Source organism: Mobula birostris, chromosome 16 (assembly GCF_030028105.1).
Source record: "Mobula birostris isolate sMobBir1 chromosome 16, sMobBir1.hap1, whole genome shotgun sequence".
Taxonomy (NCBI): Eukaryota; Metazoa; Chordata; class Chondrichthyes; order Myliobatiformes; family Myliobatidae; genus Mobula; species Mobula birostris.
This window is the reverse complement of record NC_092385.1, coordinates 15,739,601-15,761,207: the sequence shown is the minus strand read 5'-3', so window position 1 is coordinate 15,761,207 and position 21,607 is coordinate 15,739,601. Positions and strand designations below refer to the sequence as shown.

The 21,607-nt window shown below is 40.9% G+C and overlaps 1 protein-coding gene across 2 annotated transcripts in view; it reads right to left on the bottom strand.

The window, feature by feature from the left end:
• The window catches only part of atg7 (ATG7 autophagy related 7 homolog (S. cerevisiae)), a 180,458-nt gene that overhangs the window by 153,073 nt on the left and 5,778 nt on the right, over positions 1-21,607 (bottom strand). Inside the window, exons 4-10 of one of the 2 annotated variants that reach the window (XM_072280327.1) lie at positions 18,315-18,392; positions 11,010-11,126; positions 8,621-8,767; positions 6,876-6,964; positions 6,302-6,423; positions 5,048-5,138; positions 3,609-3,753 (exon numbers count right to left, since the gene is read on the bottom strand). In XM_072280327.1, the coding sequence (XP_072136428.1) occupies positions 3,609-3,753; positions 5,048-5,138; positions 6,302-6,423; positions 6,876-6,964; positions 8,621-8,767; positions 11,010-11,126; positions 18,315-18,392 (789 nt within the window). Of the gene's footprint in view, positions 1-3,608; positions 3,754-5,047; positions 5,139-6,301; positions 6,424-6,875; positions 6,965-8,620; positions 8,768-11,009; positions 11,127-18,314; positions 18,393-21,607 lie in introns of those variants that run through there. The other variant, XM_072280328.1, reaches the window with a different exon arrangement.

The window sequence follows — 21,607 nt, the reverse complement described above, 5'->3', positions numbered from 1 at the left end:
GAGTTGAAAATTTGTCATTAAAAGCAGTTTGTCTTTCCAAAGATGCTGCCTGATCTGTTGAGTTTTCCCAACAGTTTCTGCTTTTGTTACCGATTCCCAGCATTTGAAAATTTTTTTTTATATAACTTCAGCCTCATTCTGTTCTGTAATTCAATAACACTTTACAAATAAGTAAGCATAATGCAACCAAGTGGAAGATTTTTTTAAACACAGTGAAGTGCAATGTGTAAAGCCAATTTAATAGTCACTTGCCAAAAGGAGCTGAATGCATCTTACAAGGGAAAGATTTTAGGAATTGGTAAGATAGCAGGGTAAGTGTTTAGGAGTGGGAGTAACTGATTATAACTAAATAGTAGTGCTTTAAATTAAATACTAGGTGAGTGGGTTCAATAGATTGGAAAAGTACAGATCAACTAAAAGGGAAGGAGAGTGCACGCATCACTGAAGCCCCCCGAATAAAAAAATAAAGATAGAAAGTTTAGAAAAAGATAAGAATTTAGCTTCAGAGAGCATTTGAGAAGAGGGGTGGTGAACACAGGACTGAAGGTATTATATATGAACGCATGCAGTATATGAAACAAGGTAGAGGCGTTGGAAGTTTGCAGATTTGATATTGTGGGTAACACAGTCTTGGCTGAAGCAAGATCAGAGCTGAGCTAAACTTCCAAGGATACACATCCTATTGGAAAGGTAGGTGGGCAGAAGGGGCAAGCATAGAAACATAGAAAATAGGTGCAGGAGTAGGCCATTCGGCCCTTCGAGCCTGCACCGCCATTCAGTATGATCATGGCTGATCATCCAACTCAGAACCCTGTACCAGCCTTCCCTCCATACACCCTGATCCCTTTAGCCTCTTAAATATAGCCAATGAACTGGCCTCAACTGTTTTCTGTGGCAGAGAATTCCACAGATTCACCACTCTCTGTGTGAAGAAGTTTTTCCTAATCTCGGTCCTAAAAAGACTCCCCTTTATCCTCAAACTATGATGGATGGTTAAAAAAAAAAATCAAATCCTTAGCAAGAAATGACAGAGCATCAGTAGAATTCCTGTGGGTAGAGTTAAGGGTAAAAAGAATGGGCAGATGGAATACAATGGAGGGAAGTCAACAGCCTTTGGTAGAGAGAATTCAGAAATCGCAGATGTAACGGGACTTGGGACACCTAGTGCAGCTTTCCCTAAAGGTGAACTTGGGAGTGGGCCGTAAGGAAGGCAAATGCAATCTTAGCATTCACTTTGAGCGGAGTAGAATATTAAACCAAGGATGTAATGCTGAGGGTTTAAAAGGCTACATTTGGATTATTGTGAACAGTTTTGGGCTCCATATCTAAGGAAGGATGCACTGGTATAGGAGCGGGTCCAGAGGAAGTTTACAGGGATGATCCAAGGATGAAAGGGTTAATGAATGAAGGGCATTTGATGTCCCTCAGTCTGTACATTCTGGAGTTTAAAAGGCTGAGAGAAAGAATCTCATTGAATCCTACCGAACATTGAAAGGCCTGGATATAGATGCTGTTTCTAGTTGTGGGAGAGTCTAGGAACAGAGGGTAGAGACTCAGAATTAAAGGACGGCTCTGTAGAACTGAGATGATGAGGAATTCCTTTAGCCAGAGGAATTCTTCACCACATTAAAGTGGAGGTTGATAGGTTTTTGATTAGAAAAGATGTCAAAGGCAAAAGGGAGAAGGCAAGAAGATGGAACTGAGAGAGAAAAATAAATATGCCATGATTGAGTGGCAGAACAGACTCAATTGGCTGAATGGTTTGCTTTTACTACTACATGTACCTTATGGTCTTATGGACTTAAGCACCTATTTTTAAAATGCGTGATTCTGCGAAGATTTTGATGATTAAAGGAGGTCTTTGATGTATAATCCTCCAAGAGGAACACAACCTTGTCATAGAGTTTGGAGGCTTTTGTGCTCAATAACCTCGAGAGCTATGTTGGTTGGAGTCTGGGCTTTATGCTTTGGCTCTTGGTAAGGTCACCCCATGCTAAACAAGTCAAAGGATAGAGACCAGACTAATAGTGGTCCACCAGTCCTCCAGGTTCAGGGGTTCAGCTCAGGGCTAACGACCCTGGCTGATCAAAAAAAATCGTTATTGAAACTGCAATGAAGAATCCTTCTATATCTGAGTGTGGCGGTATTCCTGAGACTCCGCCCAGGACTTGCATGACTGACAGTAGTGAAAACTGAGAGGAAGCTACCGACACGATGAAGGAAGCCCTGACCACTGCCAGAGATGGAGGACCTTCATTGCTGCCCTAAATGTCAGCGGCGTAATTGGCAATAAGTTAAAAATTGGTGAATGATTCACTACCCGGAAAAAATTAATAATTCAAACTTAATAGTAGAAACTATATTTAAGATGTACATTTAAGATAGTATTAGTGTTATGCTTATAACCCATGAGCATCAAGTCAAAATTTATTGCTACAGAAACAGTGTGTTCAACAGTTCATACCAGATAAATGCAAAACCAGGTACTTTAACTCATTTCCGATTCATGAATTCCAATATTACCAGTCTTTTTAACTACTCAGCCAGTGACAAATGTTATTCAACTGTAGTCTAACTTTACTGAACAACTACACAGAACCTATTAACTCATAGATACTGCACAATAATGTTTGTTCGTGCGTGTGTTCTCATACAAGAGCCAAGGCAAACCAGGAGGGAGAATAGGGCATCAGGCCTTCAACCCTGATGTTCAATATCATCCTGGCTGATCTATGCCGGCCTCAGCCCCTCTTTTGTGCCGTCTCTTCATATCCCTCTATCCCTCCACCTATCAAATATTTTCCCGCATTCATTTAAAGTACTTATAACGATCCAGATTCAACTACCTGCTTGAGACAAAATTATTTCATGATTTGAAAAGAAGTCATCAAAAAAAGACCCTATTTTAGCAGACTGGGACAGCACAGTAGCGTAGTAGTTAGCATAATGCTTTACAGTACCAGCAACCTGGGTACAATTGCCGTTGCTGTCTATAAGGAGTTTGTACATTCCCCCCCGTGACTGTGTGGGTTTCCTCCGGGTGCTCCGGTTTCCTCCCAAAGCCCAAAGAGTACCTGCTGGAAGGTTAACTGATCATTGATAAGGCTGGGGTTAAATCGCTGGGGGGGGGGGGTGGATTGTTGGGCAGTATGGCTAAAAGGGCCGGAAAGGCCTATTCAGCGCTGTATCTCATTAAATAAATATCAGGAGTCGATGATTCAGGAATAGCTTCTTCCCCTCTGCCATCAGATTTATGAATGGACATTGAACCCGTGAACACTACCTCACCACTTCTGTTTTCTCCCTTTTTTGCACGACTTATTCTTACTAGTTAGCCTAATTTCAATTTATAATTGTAATGGATAGTTGACAAAGTAAATCTTTCAAAGACAGAAACTAACTACAGAAGGTAGTGGAGGCAGATGTCATTAGGATATTTAAAAGGCATTGGCAGATACTTGGATAAGGAAGGATTAAAGGGAAACAGGCCTAATTGTGCAAAAGGACCTAACATTGATAGACATTGGGATTAGCATGGATGAATTGAGCTGAAAGGGCCAATTTCTTCACTGTTCACTTTTATGATCCAGTTATAAACCATTCCTTACCATGAGTGTTCGTGCCACATTGCAGCCCAGCGTCCCAGCTCCCAGTAGCAAGCACCGTGTATTCACAACACTCTCCAGGTCAAGAGTTGGGACCAGGCGCCAACGCATCAATTTAAGATTGAGATCAACAGATGACTCAGCCAGCCTTCAACAAGAGAAAAACAATTACATATCTGCTGAAATCCCTGAAACATTGCAACGTGCAGCTTACTTAATGCTGTCCTGCTTAATTAACCTTCCAAAAAAGCTACAAAAGTTGGAAATCTGAAAGAGGAACGAAAGTGCTGGAAATGCACAGACTGACAGAGGAGAGAACTTGAGGAAATGGTACGGGACAGCGATCTCAAACAAGTATTCGCCATTCTCTTCATCATATTCCATCTGTCTGAAGGTGTAAACAGATGCAGAAAAATGGGGGGGGGGAAGAAAAGCAAGAGTAAACACAAATAATGTTGTAATGAGATGCAGAATAAGCAGTTATTTGATTCTGAAATGAAAGGAAATGCTGGAAAAATCCAATAATCTATTAGTACCTTTTAGCGAGAAAAACTAGGATAGTGTGTCTTGTTGAGCAGTGGTCCCCAACCTCCGGGCCGCGGACCGATAAATTGCCGCGAAGCACACAGCGGTGCAGCGATAGCTGGAACGCACCCAGCACATTTTTAAGAAAGAAGCCGAAATAAACAAGCTAATTAATTAAGTGCTGCCCGGCACATAAATGTCGGCCCAGATCAGAGGCGATTGCCGATTGGTCCACGGCCTGGAGGTTGGGGACCACTGTTGTTGAGTACTGTAGTGACCAAACCAAACCAAAACAATTGCTGCTGCCGGTGACCCTAAGGATTTGTTCTACTTGCACGACGCGCCCTCACTCCAATAACTACTGCTCCCGAAGTCAAGGGTATGTATTTTGATCCTTTATTAGCAATTAGCAAACATACAATCTTGAAGCAATGAAACTTAAAGCATACCCAAGTGCAAACTAAGCATAATTTGAGCGTTATTGAACGGTCAGCAAAAGATGCACCCTCCGTCGGCCCTCAGCTAATACAAACTGCACAGAACCAAGCACCAAAACATAACTTATTCCCTACACTTTTACCACCCCCCCCCCCCCATGTGGCTAGTTACCTTACTAAACACCGCAACACAGACTGCAAGGCAGATAGACGACAAATGCATGGCTCCAACAAGTACTTTATAACCGTAAAAAATATTGGCGAAAATAAATCTCCCTACACAATAAATCCAGTTCTGATGCAAAGAGGAAAGGCTTGTTATTTGAAGTGATTGAATTCAGTATGGAGCATGCCTAGACAGAAGGAGAGCAGCTTTTAATTGTGTTTACATTACAAATATAGAGCAATCCTTTATGCACACATATCTGGGTAACTAAGTGAATACCAGGTATTGGACTGGATGGAAAGGGGAAAACTTGCCTCTTAGGATCCATACATTCACTGAGATTGACCATCCTTGGACCCAGACTTCCCTTCTGGTTTTTCTCCCAACCAACACACTTCGGACATCCTGTAAATTCATTGTCAGAAGTTAGGATTGAGGTTCACCCGTAATGCCATGTTCTGAAATGCAGTAAAGGCTACGCTCATGGGCCTACTCCCAGTGAGCTACATGTGCACAAGCCTGTTTATTCAGATGTGCACGAGCCTGTATTATTCAGATGGGCACGAGCCTGTATTATTCAGTGCTACTGATTGGGACTTAAGGCTTTCTTTCCAAGTTTTGCCATTCAAGCACAAAATTGAAATCTACTACGTTGGAGTTAATGGACAAGAACAATCTGGAGCTGGGGAAAGGGGGTCAGCAGATTCAGCGTTAATCAGTAAGTAAATAGGTTGGGTCAATGGTTCGCTACGAACTGGGAGAATAATATGTCAGGGAACTGTAATTGCATTAGGACAGGGGTAAGAAAAGATAGCAGAGTTGGGTTATTCCAGAGTGGAGGTTTCATACTGAAATAGACTACGGACACAGTGATGGTTTGTTTTTGCCTCAGCGGCTTGTGGCAAAAAAAAAAATAAGAACAATAAACATTAATGGTGACCTTCTGACATTTGTTGCACCACTACATGCAAACTGAGCAACATCAGGGCTTAGTGCAGCAAATATAGGCAGAACGATTGCGCACTTTATGATCTGCAGAGTATTTTCCCAATACATGGAGATTGAATGATGCAACCATATATACACTATGCAATTTATTACCAAGTCTTTTTCTGCAGCTAATATGGATATAAAGCACCGACTAAAAGTACTGAGAACTCAACAGACTTTAAGGGGTATAGGTAGGGTAAATGCAAGCAGGCTTTTTCCCACTGAAGTTTGGTGGGACTACAACCAGAGCTCATGGGTTAAGGGTGAAAGGTAAAAATCTTAAGGGGAACATGAGGGGAAACTTCTGCACTCAGAGTGTGGAAAGAGATGCCAACACAAGTGGTGCACGCAAACTCGATTTCAAGGTTTAAGCAAACTTTGGATAGATAGGTGGATAGTGGGGCTATGGTCCCGGTGCAAGTCGATGGGAGTAGGCATGCTTTAGATGGGCCAAAGGGCCTGTTTCTGTGCTGTACTTCTCTATGGCTCGATTGCATAAAAATAACCAGAAATTTCTTTCCATACAGTACCATGGAAAACCTTCTTGAGGTTCATCGACATTACTGGTTAACAGTTACCTGTGACAGACGCAAGTTGCGGTAGTTTTATTTCAAAGACGATGCTGTGCCGGATGTCTCGGACTCCTTGCATTGTTCGATCTCTGAAGCAGAGAACTTCAAGTGAGTCCAGAAAGCTACCCCTATCATCACAGGGAAAAGCAATTAAATCCCAGAACTGTTTCCAAACAGAAAGAAACAGACACAATTGCACACAGCATTTCACCATCTTAAGAGAGAAACAACCCATGCAACACATTGTAAAGAATAGACCTTTATTTAATTCAGGGGTTCCCAAACTGGGCTCCACAGACACCTCGGTTAATGGTAGGGGTCCATGGCAAAAAAAAAGGTTGGGAACCACTGATTGAATTCATTCACAGGAGGTGTAAGTCACTAGAAATATCAGGCAATCAAACCCAAGTACACTATAATAACAATGTGATCATCGAAGTCACCTCAAACAATTATATTATGATGCTCATTTTCTTATTCTTTCCTTTTTTTAATTCTGCTTTCAAATGTAACAATATATTTCTTGAAAATGTTTTATTTTCAGTGTATTTATACAGAATATAAGCAGGAAAGTATTTACCAGTTATAGGCTATGAGGATGAGAAGGTTTCTCAGAGGCCATCCTGGATACTGCGTTAAGGTGCATGGATCATAGACACCGACTGTGACCTACCAATTGGTGACATCAGTTGCAAAATGGAGACGTCAAAATTAACAATATAAAATAGTCCACCACAGTAACATTCTACAACACTAACTTATCATAACAAGTTACATACTCCTAGCAAGAGCTCAGTTGAAGACAAATGGCCCTAACTTTGATGATAATTTATCGACTGGACTCAATCTGCGTCTTGATACATCAGATAAATCTTTTTAACGTTTTTGATAAAATGATACTTCAAGGGATGAATATGAGATATTTTTATGTTTTCTCACCTATAACAATTCTGCTTCTTGGGGAAGCAAAATGAGAGTACAGGCCAAACCTAAATTACAAATGCCTCATACAGATCCCTCTATGCAAACAGGCTCCCATAGATTAGATTAGATTATGAGGACATACAGTCCTCTTTTATTGTCATTTAGTAATGCATGCATTAAGAAATGATACAATGCTTCTCCAGAATGATATCACAGAAACACATGACAAACTGACTTAAAAACTGACAAAAACCACATAATTATAACGTATAGTTACAACAGTATAAAGCAATATCGTAATTTGATAAGAACAGACCATGGGCACGGTAAAAGTCTCAAAGTCTCTCGAAAGTCCCATCATTTCACACAGACGGTGAACCTCCAGTGCCGCTAACTTGCCGATGCAGCATCCTGGAAGCATCTGACCACAGTCCGACTCCGAGTCCGTCCGAAAACTCTGAGCCTCTGACCAGCTCTCCGACACCGAGCACCATCTCTGCCAAGCGCTTCGAACCCAGCCCCAGCAGCAGGCAATAGGCAAAGCCGAGGATTTGGGGTCTTCCCCTCTGGAGATTCTCGATCGCACAGTAGCAGCGGCAGCGAAGCAGGCATTTCAGAAGTTTCTCCAGGTGTTCCTCCGTGCTTCTCACAGCTACCTCCATCAAATCAGGATTGCGCATGGCATCCTACTTCACAAATACAATACCATTCGGAATGGCCGCGCACACTGCCATCTTCTCCTCCCTCCCCATATTATTAAATATTATTATTTTTAAAGTATTATTAAATTCAATAATACACTCACTTCTAAGAATAGCTTAACAAATATCTTCTCTCTTCTCTCTCCACTTTCAGTGCTTGTTACTTTTATAAGTCTTAAGTGCTTTTAAGTACTATTCAATACAATATTACCATAGTATGGGTACCATAATTGTGATTTTTGTGCATTTTCAATTTTACAGACAAATCAACTTATAGATGTCTGTAAAAACGGAGCCCATTTGTTACCCAAGGTTGGCTGTAGTCTCAGTACTTTCAAAGGATGGAGCGCCGACTCAGAATTTGGTAAAAAAAACTAACAGAACTGGGGTTTATCCCTGCACAACTGCAAATGGAGCTACTGTGAAAAATTATATGCCCTGATTCCTAAACTTAACATACAGAGCTTGGACAGATCAATGCACAAAATTGCTGATGCACAACAACAGCAGCAATATATAATTGAATATCATATGTAAAATTACCCTGGATAATCCCCAGTATGAGTAGACTAGCACTGGACTGACAAGCTGTAATAAACAGTCAAAAGTTGCTTTGCTAAAATAATTCAACTACCTTCACAAACTCACCAAACCTTTTTTTTAACTATTACACACCTAATCCTTTGATGTAAATTTGTACCTTGGTCTGACCTTTGAAAAATTCATTCCAATTCCTCAAAGCTGTCAATGAAACAGAATGTTCTGTGTATTTGGCCAGAAAATAAGGAATCGCTGTAGTTTCCTCCTTTTGGCAAAGTTCATCATAAGCTTCTTGGAGAGTCTGGATCTAATTAAGTGATAAAAATAAGTCAGCAAATAACACAGGCAGTTTTGCAAAGACTTCGTCCTGACAGAACCTGTATAATTATGTAAGTTTCAAAAGAAAATTTTAAAACTGTAATACTGTTTTATAATTGTTATTTTGGCACAGTAACAAAAACTCACTTCAAAATGTAAACTTCTAAATGGAGGAAATAAAACAGACATTCTGCTCAGTCAGACTTGGGGGCATCCAGTGTGAAGATGAGCCAGGCCAGAAATATGTTGGTACTGGTTCAGCATCAGGTAGGTGCAAATTGAGCTAAACATGACAAGGTGCTGGTAAGAAAGCACCAGGCCCCAGCTTTCCAGGGCTGAAGAAAGGGAAAAGGACTTGGAGAAGAGACGATGACTGTGAAAAGGAGGCCGAGTACGTGGAGAGTGTGTGTGTGTGTGTGTGTGTGTGTGTGTGTCTGTGTATGTATGTGTTTATGAGAGAGAGAGAGAGAGAGAGAGAGAGAGAGAGAATGATAGAGAGAATGATAGATCTGGGGATCTTATGAGTAATTGTGAAAGTTTATCCTAGATCTTGGATTAATGACAAAGGCACAGACACACCCTTAGCCCAGTCTTCTGTGCTAGACAGAATATAGAGGCCTAATCACAGCTGCTTCTTTATACCTTATGAGGCAGTAAGGATTCCTTCTAACCTGATTAATTAAAGAACCTCACTGGTACTTTTCCTATTCATGCATGGCATTCAGAATGTGAAATTCAGGTTGGAACAAGTTTTGGCTCAAATGGCCCATAAAAATTCTGCAGGCAATTGCTGGCTGGATGAAATGCTAACTGCACAGATGAGACTATTAATTTCAGCAGCAGACAAATGGGAAAAAGGGAATGGAAACCAAGATTCTCACTAGAACAAAGGAAAGAGCTTTGAATTGAAGGTCACTAGGCAGATAGTTCAAATGCAGAAACTAAAACTGACATAAATATTTGAAATTTAGAGAGACTTGGTCTGCTTTGATTGCATAGTTATAGTTCCACGGTTATCAATTGCAAGTTTTATTATTAATGCTGGTTCAGGTAAAATATTACATTACCAGTTTGATATTGCACACATAAAAAAAAGCCAGAAACACATTTTTGACAGTCAACAGGTGAGTCACTATCACTATTAGTTACCAATTTCAATACTGCTCTTTGCTATAATTAGTATTCCTAGTACTCTAAATCCAACTTCCTTCTGCAAGCCTTCTTTTCTATATATGTCCTGCTCAAGGTAGTTTCCTAATTCCTGGAATATGATATCAAATCTGGATAGCTGGAGGCAAGATTCTGGAGGTAATGAAAGGGAAAAGGTACTCTAATTGGCAAGATGTGTCCATAAGCCCTGCTTTGGTGACCTAACGACATATCTACCAGCTGGTAAATGTATCTCAAAACCCAACTATGCCAATGTAACAAACAAAAATGGCTATGCTATTTAAAGCAACACACACAAAATTTTGTGTGAGTTGCTTGTATTTCCAGCATCTGCAGATTTTCTCCTGTTTATGCTACTTAACCATACAATTAAAATACAGTACATACATTATAGATTTGGTGAAAAGGCAGATTGAGTTCATTGCAGTTAAATGTGACACAAACTACTTTACGTCTAAATAAGAGGATTACAGGCCTTTTAAACAGTGAATTGGATACATGGCGTTGCACAGAGACATTGAACTATAAAAATATGAAAGTTCATGCACAAAACTAATTATCATTTCTCTCAATTTCTTTTCATTTATAAGAACCATTGATGTACCATTCGAAACTGTGCTCACATTGATTGTAACACACATAAAGGTTGCTGGTGAACACAGCAGGCCAGGCAGCATCTCTAGAAAGAGGCCTGCTGCGTTCACCAGCGACTTTTATGTGTGTTGCTTGAAATTCCAGCATCTGCAGATTTCCTCGTGTTTGCGTTCTCACATTGATTGTACAGGGTCAGATACATTACAGTTCCAGCTCTCAGCAGCGTGCATTCATCACCAGAGAAGTGAGAGCAAGAAGATAAATAGTCCAAAATGAAAGCTTTCTGAACCAAACTTAAGACAACTGAGAAATAGTTTCTGCCATTCAAATTGTGCATTTCATTTCACTCACATATGGAAGGCCAGGTTCTGTTAACAAAAGGAATTGCACAAATTCTGAGGGTGCTCTGACATTTATCCATGGGGAAATCACCACAGTCCAGAAGGAAAACATCCATCCATTAATACCTGACTTGTTGAGAACTTGTCTGCCAAGCTGACTGGTGGCTGGATTATGGGTATTGCTTCAGTGAAGCACAATGCAGGAAATGCAAACCAGTAGTAGAAATGATACTTTTTTAAATCCTGCAAAATACAATTTGAATGAAATAGAATTAGTTTCCGTAATTTTTTTAAAAAATTACAAAACATCATGGTATTTCCCAGAAGGATTGTGAACGCGGCACAGCACATCACACAAACCAGTCTTCCATCTGTGGACTCACTTTACACCGCACGCTGTCCGAGCAGTGCTGCCAGGATAATCAAGGACACCACCCACCCAGCCAACACACTTTTTGTCTCTCTTCCCTCCGGGAGAAGGCTTAGGAGCTTGAAGACTCGTATGGCCAGATTTGGGAACAGCTTCTTTCCAACTGTGATAAGACTGCTGAACGGATCCTGACCCAGATCTGGGCCGTACCCTCCAAATATCCAGACCTGCCTCTCGGCTTTTTTGCACTACCTTACTTTCCATTTTTCTATTTTCTATTTATGATTTATAATTTAAATTTTTAATATTTACTAATTTTCACTATTTTAAATATTTAATATTTGTAATCCAGGGAGTGGGAAGCACAGAATCAAATATCGCTGTAATGATTGTACATTCTAGTACCAATTGTTTGGCGACAATAAAGTATAAAGTATACCCATGTATTTTTTCAGTCACTAAACTGAATACTTTCTAATGTTCTGTGGAACATAATGAAAGAGACAAGCTATTGAGCTGCAGCAAGCAGAATGGAACATGTCTTCAGCAAAAATACATTTGAATGTACACTTCCAGCAGAATCACTGGAATATTTTTGTTTTCATGTCTTTTAATTCAGGAGTTCCCAACCTGGGATCCACGGACCCCTTCGGTTAATGGTAGGGGTCCATGGCATAAAAAAGTCAGGAACCCCTGTTCTAATTTAACCTCAGCCAACATGTAACAGGATAGGTCAGGAATCAAACCTCAACACTCATTTTTCTCCTTGGCTCAGCCTCATAAGTCCTCCATGCAACATGGTCTTCATTCAACGCACGCTCCCAGAACACCACCCCCACCTCACCAAGTTTCCAAAACCCATCTGTCTCAATATCTCGTCAAATCTCACAACCTCACACAATTCTGGAGCGTGTTCAGAGTAATGAAGAAGTCAAATAAATTAAATGTGGTTCTTTAAATATATTTTTTAAAAGCTGAATGAACTAAGAGTAGCACTGCATCGGAAAGTACTTTCAATCTGACTTTCATCAGCTTTTGGGTTTAAACCATGTAGTTGACAGCTGGTGAAGAAATCAGCTTCAAGTTTGTAACCTATCACCACATTGCAACTTGGGTGGCGACAGTGCGAGTAAGTCAAAAACTCGGTGATGGATAGTTAGAAAAAGTGCCACTTCTTATGAAATATTGCATGAGTGCTGGTTTTTTGTGCAAACTGTTATTCTCCAGAAAACATTCTTCATTTAATTAAGGCTAGCTGTAAACATTAACTTGACAACCGTTATTAGTATCTGTCACCAACTGGATGCTCAAAACTTTAAAACAGACAGCTCAGTAAAATGAGCCAAAGGAGAAATGGAGCAGCTGCTATTCTAGTCTGTAACAAAATTCTTTTCCCATGATTTTCAAAAATTATTGTTCCAGACATATCATTTGCAAGTAATATATATAACTAGATATGAAGTATTACAAAAGTGTGTGGGAGCAAGTGTGGCTGTGTGTGTGTGTGTGTGTGTGTGTGTGTGTGTGTGTGTGTGTGTGTGTGTGTGTACGTACACACACATGCAAGCATATTTGGATACATGAAGTTCCACTATAGAAAGAAATAGTCATGTTTTTTTACTGTAAGTTTGGGGGTTTATTTTCATTAATCTTTTACAAATTGTTAAGTTCAAATAAATTTGTTATCGAAGTGCATATATGTAACCATAAACTACCACGAGATTCATTTTCTTGTGGGTATTCACAGTAAATAGAAAGAAACAATAGAATCAATGAAAAACCATTCACAACAGAGATGGACTAACAACCAATGTGCAAGACAACTAATTGTGCAAATACAAAACAAAAAGATAATATTAATAATAATAAATAAATAAGCAATAAATATCGAGAACACAAGTTGTAGAATCAAGATGGCAGTCCTCATGGGTTGATTGGAGTTGTTGAAAGTAAAGTTGTTTAAACGAAAGAGAAACTTGTCTTTGCTGCTTGAGCATTAACAGAGGTAGCAGAGGATGGTTTCCAATTATAGGATCTCGCCGGCATTTGAGGAGAGCAAGTCTTACGAAAGCTGGAGAAATGAAATTGGAATATGGACTCGTGTTACAGGGCTCGAAAAGAACAAACAGGACCTTGCAGTTGTGCTGTCGCTTTCAGGAAGAGTGAGGGAGACTGGGATTGGAATTTCGGTCAAAGATTTGAACAAAGATGACAATATGAATATGCTAATAAATACAGTTGACTTAGCTTTCCTGAATGAGGAAAAGATCTGATTTATGAGGCACATTCAGACTTTGACATGGCTGAAATATATTACTGATTTTGAAAAAAAGTGCAGTCACATACATAAATACAAAATGGAACTTCCTGATGCAGTATTAGCTTTTAAATTACTGGATACTGCCTGTCTAGACACAAAGGATGGACAACTGGCATTAACTGCATGTACAGAACTTACATTTGCATCTACAAAATCGGCACTGAAGAGGATTTTTGGAGAAAGGTCTGGCAAGACAACAGTTGGAATTAGTTTGAGACGGGAAATGGCACACTTCACTGATCAGAAACAAGAGTATAGCAAGCGTAGATCCCAGAGTGACCAGACAAGAGTAACATTACCTAGCACAAATCCATTAAACAAGTATGGCAGGAGATCAAAATGTGTGGCTTGTCAAAGTACTTACCACTGAGCAAGAAACTGTCTGCACAGGGTTGGGCTAACTGAAGAAAATAATAAATCTGAAGATGCAGAAGAGTGCAATATCACATTGCCAATGAATCACTTGCTAATGCGGAGACATTCAATGCAGAGATTTTGATGATAGAGTCTCCAGGAATTGCTGTTATTGATAACAGCATACACACGCATGGTGTTTGGAGAAAAACGGCTTGAAAGCTATGTGAGTGAACTAAACTAGAAGGAAGCGAATAAACTGGTGAACACTGATACACACAGTTTCAAAGCATTCAAATTTGGAGACGGGAAGATTGTACATTCTACCAAAAGAGTGAAAATCCCTGCAAAAAAACTGGACAGACAAACTGTTACATTAAAACGGTACATTCTGATATTCTTGAGTAAAACTTAGATATAAAAAGCGGAGGCAGCATAGGATACAGGGAATGACCAAGCAATGATCTTTCAACAGCCAGTGTCTCTTGAGCTCACCAGCTCTGGACATTACTCTGTGAACATTCTAGATTAGATTAAATTATGAGGACACGCAGTCCTCTTTTATTATCATTTAGTAATACATGCATTAAGAAATGATACAATATTCCTCCGGTGTGATATCACAAAAACACAGACCCAGACTGAAAAACTAACAAAAACCACATAACATATAGTTACAACAGTGCAACAATACCATAACTTGATGAAGAACAGGCCATGGCACAGTAAAAAAAAAAGTTCAAAGTCTCTCGAATGTCCCACATCTCACGCAGACGGGAGAAGGAAGGAAACTCTCCCTGCCATGCCCGACCACAGTCCGACTCTGAGTCGTCCGAAAACTTCGAGCCTCCGATCAGCCCTCCGACACCGAGGACCGAGCACCATTTCTATCCGAACGATTCGACCTCAGCGTTGGTCGCCAGCAGCAAGCAAAGCCGGGGATTTTGGGGCCTTCCCTCCAGAAGGTTCTCGATCACCCAGTAACAGCGGCAGCGAACCGGTGTTTCAGAAATTTCTCCAGACGTTCCTCCGTGCTTTCACGCTGTCTCCATCAAATCAGAATTGTCCACGGCCCCTATTTAACAGAAACGATATCATTTCACCAGAGAGCTGCGCGCTACGGCGCGCTGCCATCTTCTCCTCCCACCAACATTACTAAGATAAAGACATTACTGAGATTCAACATGAGAATGAAGTGGTGACTGTCACAGAGAACATGACCTCAAATGAGAATCGCAAGGTGTTGCTCAAGCTTCACAAGCAGTCTGGGCACGCTTTGACTGATAGACTTCAGAAACAGCTCAGGAGTTCAATAAACAAAATGCAGATTATTTTTCCATTCTAAAGCAGATCGTTGACAGCTGTGAGACATGTCAAAAATCTGGAAAGCCCAAACTCAAGCCTGTGATTGGTCTGCCACTAGCATCTGAATAAAACGAAACAGTAGCTGTAGATCTACATGAATTGAAGCAAGGAGTGTGGTATCTCCACATCACTGATGAGTTCACACATTTCAGTTGCCAGTAGCATTGTAAGCACAAAGGGACCCTCAGAGAAAGTTAAAAATTTCATCCATTTCTACATGGCCCATCTTGGAAAGTATTCAGTAAGGGGCTGGCGGGTGGCGCAATGACATCAGCGTCGGACCCGGGAGCGGAGGTTCCCGGGTTTGAGACCAGTCCGGTCCACTCCTGAGTACGCTTTCCATCCATGCCGAGTTGAGTGTCGAGATCGCAACTCGACCTCGTAAAATAAAGGGAAAAATACTGCGAAAATGTCTGTGTGAAGAGTGGCGCGCCACACAGTCTCTCTCTCTCTCTCTCGCTCCGCGCCTTGTAAAAAGACATCATCACGGACGGACGCACGCACACACAGATGTACACACAGAGACTCGCATGCACATGCCAAAAAAAACAGAAAAGTATTCAGTGATAATGATGGTGAATTTAGTAACGATGAATTCAGAGATATGACAGAGAACTTTAACGTTGAAACAAAGGGAACAGCAGCATATAGTCCTTGGAGTAATGGACTTCTGCAGCACTTACTCAAACTCAGTCAAACACTTACTGAAATAATGCTGAAGGTATAGAAAAGCAATGGCTGTGATTGTAACACAGCCCTGGACTAGGCCCCTGTGGCGAAGAATACCATGCACAATGTACGTGGCGGTAGCCCGTACCAATTAATGTTCAGCCAGGATCCAAACCTTCCCTCCGTACCAGCTGACAAGCTACCTGATCCAGAGGGCACAACAAGGAGTGAATGGGCTGGGAAACACACTTCAACACTGCGTGCACCAAGGAAGGCTTTCATTGAAGCAGGCTGCTCAGAAAGAATTTGAACACTGAGGGCACACGTACATCCTACAGATGAGAAATATGAGACACAGGACAAAGTGTAAGAGCAGACTATACAGAATAGAAAGTTCCTGGAGTTGTCATTGGTCAGGATGGAGTTGTGATATTGGTGAGACATGGACATAAATATCTGAGAGTGCATCATTCCAGACTATGTAAAGCACAAACTGAAGACGAACAGAACTCTGTGGAGAATGAAACAAAAAATGAAAAGCACTTGCCTGGTACAGTGTCACATAGCACGGACAGCGCTGAAGAGAGTGCAGCTGGGGACTCAACTGACTTGCTTGAACAGAAATTATCCCAAGTGCAAAGACAACATGCAAATTTCAGTCTTAAAACAGGACAAACTGTGAGATTTGCAGACCAAGGCACTGGTATCACGTAAAAAGCTGAAGTTTTATGAAGAGTAGGTAAAGCCACTGAGAGAAACGAAAGCTGGTACAACATGAATTACCTAGAACCAACCATGGCTGCTGGCACTGCAGAGTGAGTCAACATGTCATGTGTTGACAGACTTCATATTGAACCAAGTATAGATCTGGCTGGAGCATCTGAGAAATATCAAGATGAAGATGCCCTAGTAATGATGGAGGTGTCAAGGATGAGATCAGTAGTTGGAGAAATAAGGGAGTGTTTGAGGAAGTCCGAGACATTGACCAAAAGACAGTGTCTACAAGTTGGGTGTGTTCCCTGAAAGAAACACTGACAGGGAGTACACCGAAAGCACTCGTGGTGGCTAGAGGTCTTAAGGAACTGTTCATAAAATAACTCCAAAGAGACTCACCGACACATGCATCAGACTCTCCCTGACTACTTCTCTCAGTGATATGTGAGAAGCATTGGCAGCCCCATTCCACGGACATAAAATCCACAGTCTTACAGGGAATGGAGTTTGACATTTAACATTGAGCCGCCCCCAAAGCCAAAGGACTTTCCCTGGACTGAAGTGAAGAACACTGTGGAAACTCAATTTTCAGGACAATGATTTCTTCAATAAAAAGTACCCTCAAAACTTCAGCATAAGAGTTTCTACAGATGCTGGAGATCCAGAGTAATACACACAAAATGCTGGAGAAAGCCAGCAGCTACGGACAGCAATAAAGAGCTGATGGTTCAAGTCAAGTCAAGTCAAGTCACACTTATTGTCACTTACATGTACGTGTATACATGTATACTGTCAAATGAGACAATGTTTCTCCGAACCAGGGTGTAAAGCAATGTAGTATAAATATAAAACACATAATAACTTAAGAAAGTAAGGATGAAACCTACAGATGGATTACACACAAACAAACAAATCAAAGTTCATAAATTAAATATTGTAAGGTACAGAACAGATTAACCAGTGATACTTTGAATGCGATGCGGCAGGGAGTTCAGAGGCCTAATGGCTTGAGGGAAGAAACAGTTTCCCCTCCTGACCGTTCTTGTCTTTAAGTATCGGAGTCTTCTATCAGATGGTAGATAGTCAAAGAGGATGCTGGATAGATGGGAGGGATCCTTAATAATACTAATGACCCTGCGTAAGCAGCACTTCTGATAAGTATCCCTGATGTATGGCCTCAGGCTTAGACCCTTCTTAAGGATGCTGCCTGACCTGCTAGGTTCCTCCAGCATTTTGTGTGTGCCCTCAAAACATACATAGGACATTTAAAATTCAATGGCTTGTTGCTATACACAAACTGACGGCCAGACTACAACAGATGAAAAAGAAAACAATCTGTTCAGCATGAAGGAACTTGAGTCGCTGACGATGGCGAGATGCAGGCTCTACATAAACATTTATGCTTCAACCAACACTGCCGAAAATAAAGGAATTGTCAAATATATTGAAAAAAATTAATGCAGTATTAAAACTGCTGAGATACAATATTTAAAATGGTAATAATAGGATCTGATCAAATTTACAAAATATTCCATTATAAACAGATTTACTAAAGTAAGTTCCAGTAATTATTTCTGGTTACCTCATTTATAGACCTAGAGATTCTGAAAAATAATAATGTTTTAAAAAAAATACTCACTGCGTAAGTCAACAGAAGAAAAGTGCTCAATAATGAAGGGTCCTCAATTGCTCTGCCAGATTTTATAGCTTCCCAAATCTACAGGAGGGAAAAAAAATTCATTTGACTTGGAGGGTAGCAATTAGAAAACACTCTAAATAGACCATGCATGACTAAGAATAGAGCTCCATTCGTTCCTGCTTTCAGACTCTGAACATCACTATATATTGAGCAGCAAAGTATCATGATAATAACAGATATGCTGTAAACACTCAGCAGGTGAGGCAGCAGCAGTGACAGGAGAAACAGAGTTAACAATTCAGTCCAAGACCAGCTATTTACAATATACATTAATGATTTAGATAAAGGGATTAAAAGTAACATTAGCAAATTTGCAGATGACACAAAGCTGGGTGACAGTGTGAAATGTGAGGAGGATGTTATGAGAATGCAGGGTGACTTGGACAGGTTGGCTGAGTGGGCAGATGCATGGCAGATGCAGTTTAATGTGGATAAGTGTGAGGTTATCCACTTTGGTGGCAAGAACGAGAAGGTAGATTACTATCTGAATGGTGTCAAGTTAGGAAAAAGGGAAGTACAACGAGATCTGGGTGTCCTTGTTCAGCATTCACTGAAAGTAAGCATACAGGTACAGCAGGCAGTGAAGAAAGCTAATGGCATGTTGGCCTTCATAACAAGGGGAATTGAGTATAGGAGCAAAGATGTCCTTCTGCAGTTGTACAAGGCCCAGGTGAGACCACACCTGGAGTATTGTGTGCAGTTTTGGTCTCCAAATTTGAGGAAGGACATTCTTGCTATGGAGGGAGTGCAGCGTAGGTTCACTGGGTTAATTCCAGGGATGGCGGGAATGTCATATGTTGAAAGATTGGAGTGACTGGGCTTGTATACACTGGAATTTAGAAGGATGAGAGGGGATCTGATTGAAACACGTTTGATTATTAAGGGATTGGACAGGCTAGAGGCTGGAAACATGTTCCCGATGTTGGGGGAGTCCAGAACCAGAGGCCACAGTTTAAGAATAAGGGGTAGACCATTTAGAATGGAGTTGAAGAAAATCTCTTTCATATGGAGGGTTGTGGATCTGTGGAATGCTCTGCCTCAGAAGGCAGTGGAGGCCAGTTCTTTGGATTCTTTCAAGAAAGAGTTAGCTAGAGCTCTTAAAGATAGCGGAGTCAAGGGATATGGGAAGAAGGCAGGAACAGGGTACCGACTGTGGATGATCAGCTATGATCATAGTGAATGGCGGTGCTGGCACAAAGGGCCGAATGGCCTACTCCTGCACCTATTGTCTATGTCTTAAACCTGACATATTAATTCCATTTCTCTTTCCACAGATACTGTCTGATCTGCTGAGTACTTAAAGCATTTTGAGTTATTTATTTCAGACTTTCATCAATTACATTTCTATGAATTTTAGTTTCTGACATAACTCAATTTAGACTAAAATGTAACAGTAATGTACTTTATTTCAAATATATATGGTGCAATGTTACTTCAATCCTTAGTAATAATATCGCACTGTCAAACTTTTTAGACTAAAGTTCAAAGTAAATTTTGTTATCAAAGTATATATATGTCATCATATACAATCCCAAGATTCATTTTCTTCTGAGCATACTGCATAAATCTAAAGAATAATAAACAAAACAGAACCAATGAAAGACTGTCCATCTAGGGCATTTAACCAGAGTGCAGAAGACAACAAATGTGCAACTACAAAAAGAGAAATAAAAATAATAAATAAATAAGCAAGAAATATCGAAAACATGAGGTGAAGTCATTGAAAGTCAGTCCATTGGTTGTGGGAACATTTCAATAATGGGGCAAGTGAAGGTGAGTGAAGTTATCCCCTTTGGTTGAAGAGCCTGATGGTTGAAGGGTAGTAACTGTTGCCTAATTTGCTGGTGCGAGTCGTGAGGTTCTTGTACCTTCTTCCTAATGGCAGAAGTGAGGAGATAGCATGTCCTGGGTAGTGGGGCCCCCGAAGATGGATTCTGCTCTCCTGTGACAGCGTTTCATGTAGATATACTCAACCATGATTTACCGTGAAAGACTGGGCCATTTCCACTACTTCTTGCAGGATTTTCCATTCAAGAACATTGGTGTTTCCTTACCAGGCTGTGATGCAGCCAGTCAATATACTTCCAACCGCACATCTGTAGAAGTTTGTCAAAGTTTTAAAGTCATGCAAACTCCTAAGGAAGTGGAGGCGGAACTGTGCTTTCTTCACAATTGCACTTGCGTACTGGTCCCAAGACAGATCCCCCAAAATAATAACACCCAGAAACTTAAAGTTGCTGACCCTCTCCACCTCTGACGAACACCGGCTCAGGGACGTCTGCTTTCCTTCTCCTGAAGTCTACAATCAGCTCCTCGGTCTTGCTGACTTTGACTAAGAGGTTGCTGTTATGACGCCACTCAACCAGAAATTTTCAATCTCCCTCCTATAGGCTGATTCATCACCGATAATTAAGCAAACTCGCTTGATTTAACTCTACTGCTAGGGTATAAAAGGAGTAGCAAAAGCACAAGTGGTCACTGAGGTGACAAAGGCACAATCACCACCTGCTGCTGGCTGTCAGTGCTGAGGCGGTGCCAGTTCTCACCCTGAACACTGGCAATCCCTTTACCTTTACAGATGTTGCCTGACCTGCTGAGTTCCCCCAGCAATCCCTTGCATCTCTGGATCATTAAAAGGAGTTCCTATTACTTTAACCAACATACTTCAAATTCACATCTTGGTGTAAAGAAATCATTATCAACAGTTCACTTTCATCCAGCTTTGGCCGCTTGCTAGATAAACTTAGTGGAAAAAGCTTTATGTATTGCGCTTAAATGATATAAATTGTATACAGTAAAAATGGAAGTAAAAAGAACTTATTAGATAATCTGAGTGAATTAGTCAACTGTGGCTAATGTGGTAGCACCCTTGCCCGGTACAATCTTCTATGTGGTGGTGTGCTGGGGCAATGGCATCAACACGGGTGATGCCAACAGGCTCAATACACTGATCAGAAAGGCTGGCTCTGTTGTAGGAGTCAAACTGGACACATTGGAGGCTTTGGTAGAACAAAGGACCCTACAGAAAACGCTGGCAATTGCGGACAATGTTTCTCCCTCTGCATGACCTTGGCTGAACAGAGGAGCACTTTTAGTGACAGACGAAGACAACTGTGCTGCTCCAAAGAGTGCTATATGAGGTCATTCTCACCCTCGGTCATTAGGCTCTGTAATGAGTCAATCTATAACCAGGGAAGTGATGACCCTCCCCCCTAAACTGCTTGTGGTAATTT